Source organism: Acanthisitta chloris, unplaced genomic scaffold, assembly GCF_000695815.1.
Source record: "Acanthisitta chloris isolate BGI_N310 unplaced genomic scaffold, ASM69581v1 scaffold19893, whole genome shotgun sequence".
Classification (NCBI taxonomy): domain Eukaryota; kingdom Metazoa; phylum Chordata; class Aves; order Passeriformes; family Acanthisittidae; genus Acanthisitta; species Acanthisitta chloris.
In genome coordinates, this window is record NW_008664498.1 from 6,045 (window position 1) to 6,507 (window position 463).

Consider the following 463-nt stretch of genomic DNA (forward strand, 5'->3'; position numbering starts at 1 on the left):
CCCTTCAGCACTGAATCCTGGATGACGGGGAAGCTGGGAGACCTGCAGGCACAGAATCACCCAGTTTGTCACCATCCCCTGCTCCTCCATCACCCACTAGCTGGTTGTTGGGAGCAATCTTCACCTCCTCAGCCTCTGGTCCAAGGGGCGAGTGGGGAAACTGAGTCATGGTGCCAGGCCTCACCCAGGGTGAGGGGACAGAGGACTGGTTCCTTGGGGACAGTGTTGGGGCCTTACTTGGGGATGGGAGAGAAGATGCTGAGGCCAGCACGGAACTTCTTGATGGTGCCACTCGTCTTGAACCAACTGTGCCGCTTCTCCTGCTGGGTCTTCAGGAAATCGTTGCTGAGATGTTTCCATTGCTGGGATGTGAACATGCCCAGGATCCTGGCAGAGAGGTCACCCATGGGTACAAGTAAGTACCCACTGAACTGGTGCTTGGGTGGTCCATGCTCTCCCCCAG

At 57.2% G+C, this 463-nt stretch overlaps 1 protein-coding gene across 1 annotated transcript in view; it reads right to left on the reverse strand.

Annotated features, from left to right (window-relative positions):
* Positions 1-463, reverse strand: part of PARP6 (poly (ADP-ribose) polymerase family, member 6) — a gene marked incomplete at its 5' end in the record, with an annotated part of 6,010 nt that overhangs the window by 3,962 nt on the left and 1,585 nt on the right. The window contains 2 exons of the mRNA XM_009071383.1: positions 1-42; positions 238-387. Coding sequence (XP_009069631.1) covers positions 1-42; positions 238-387 — 192 coding nt within the window. The remainder of the gene's footprint in view (positions 43-237; positions 388-463) is intronic.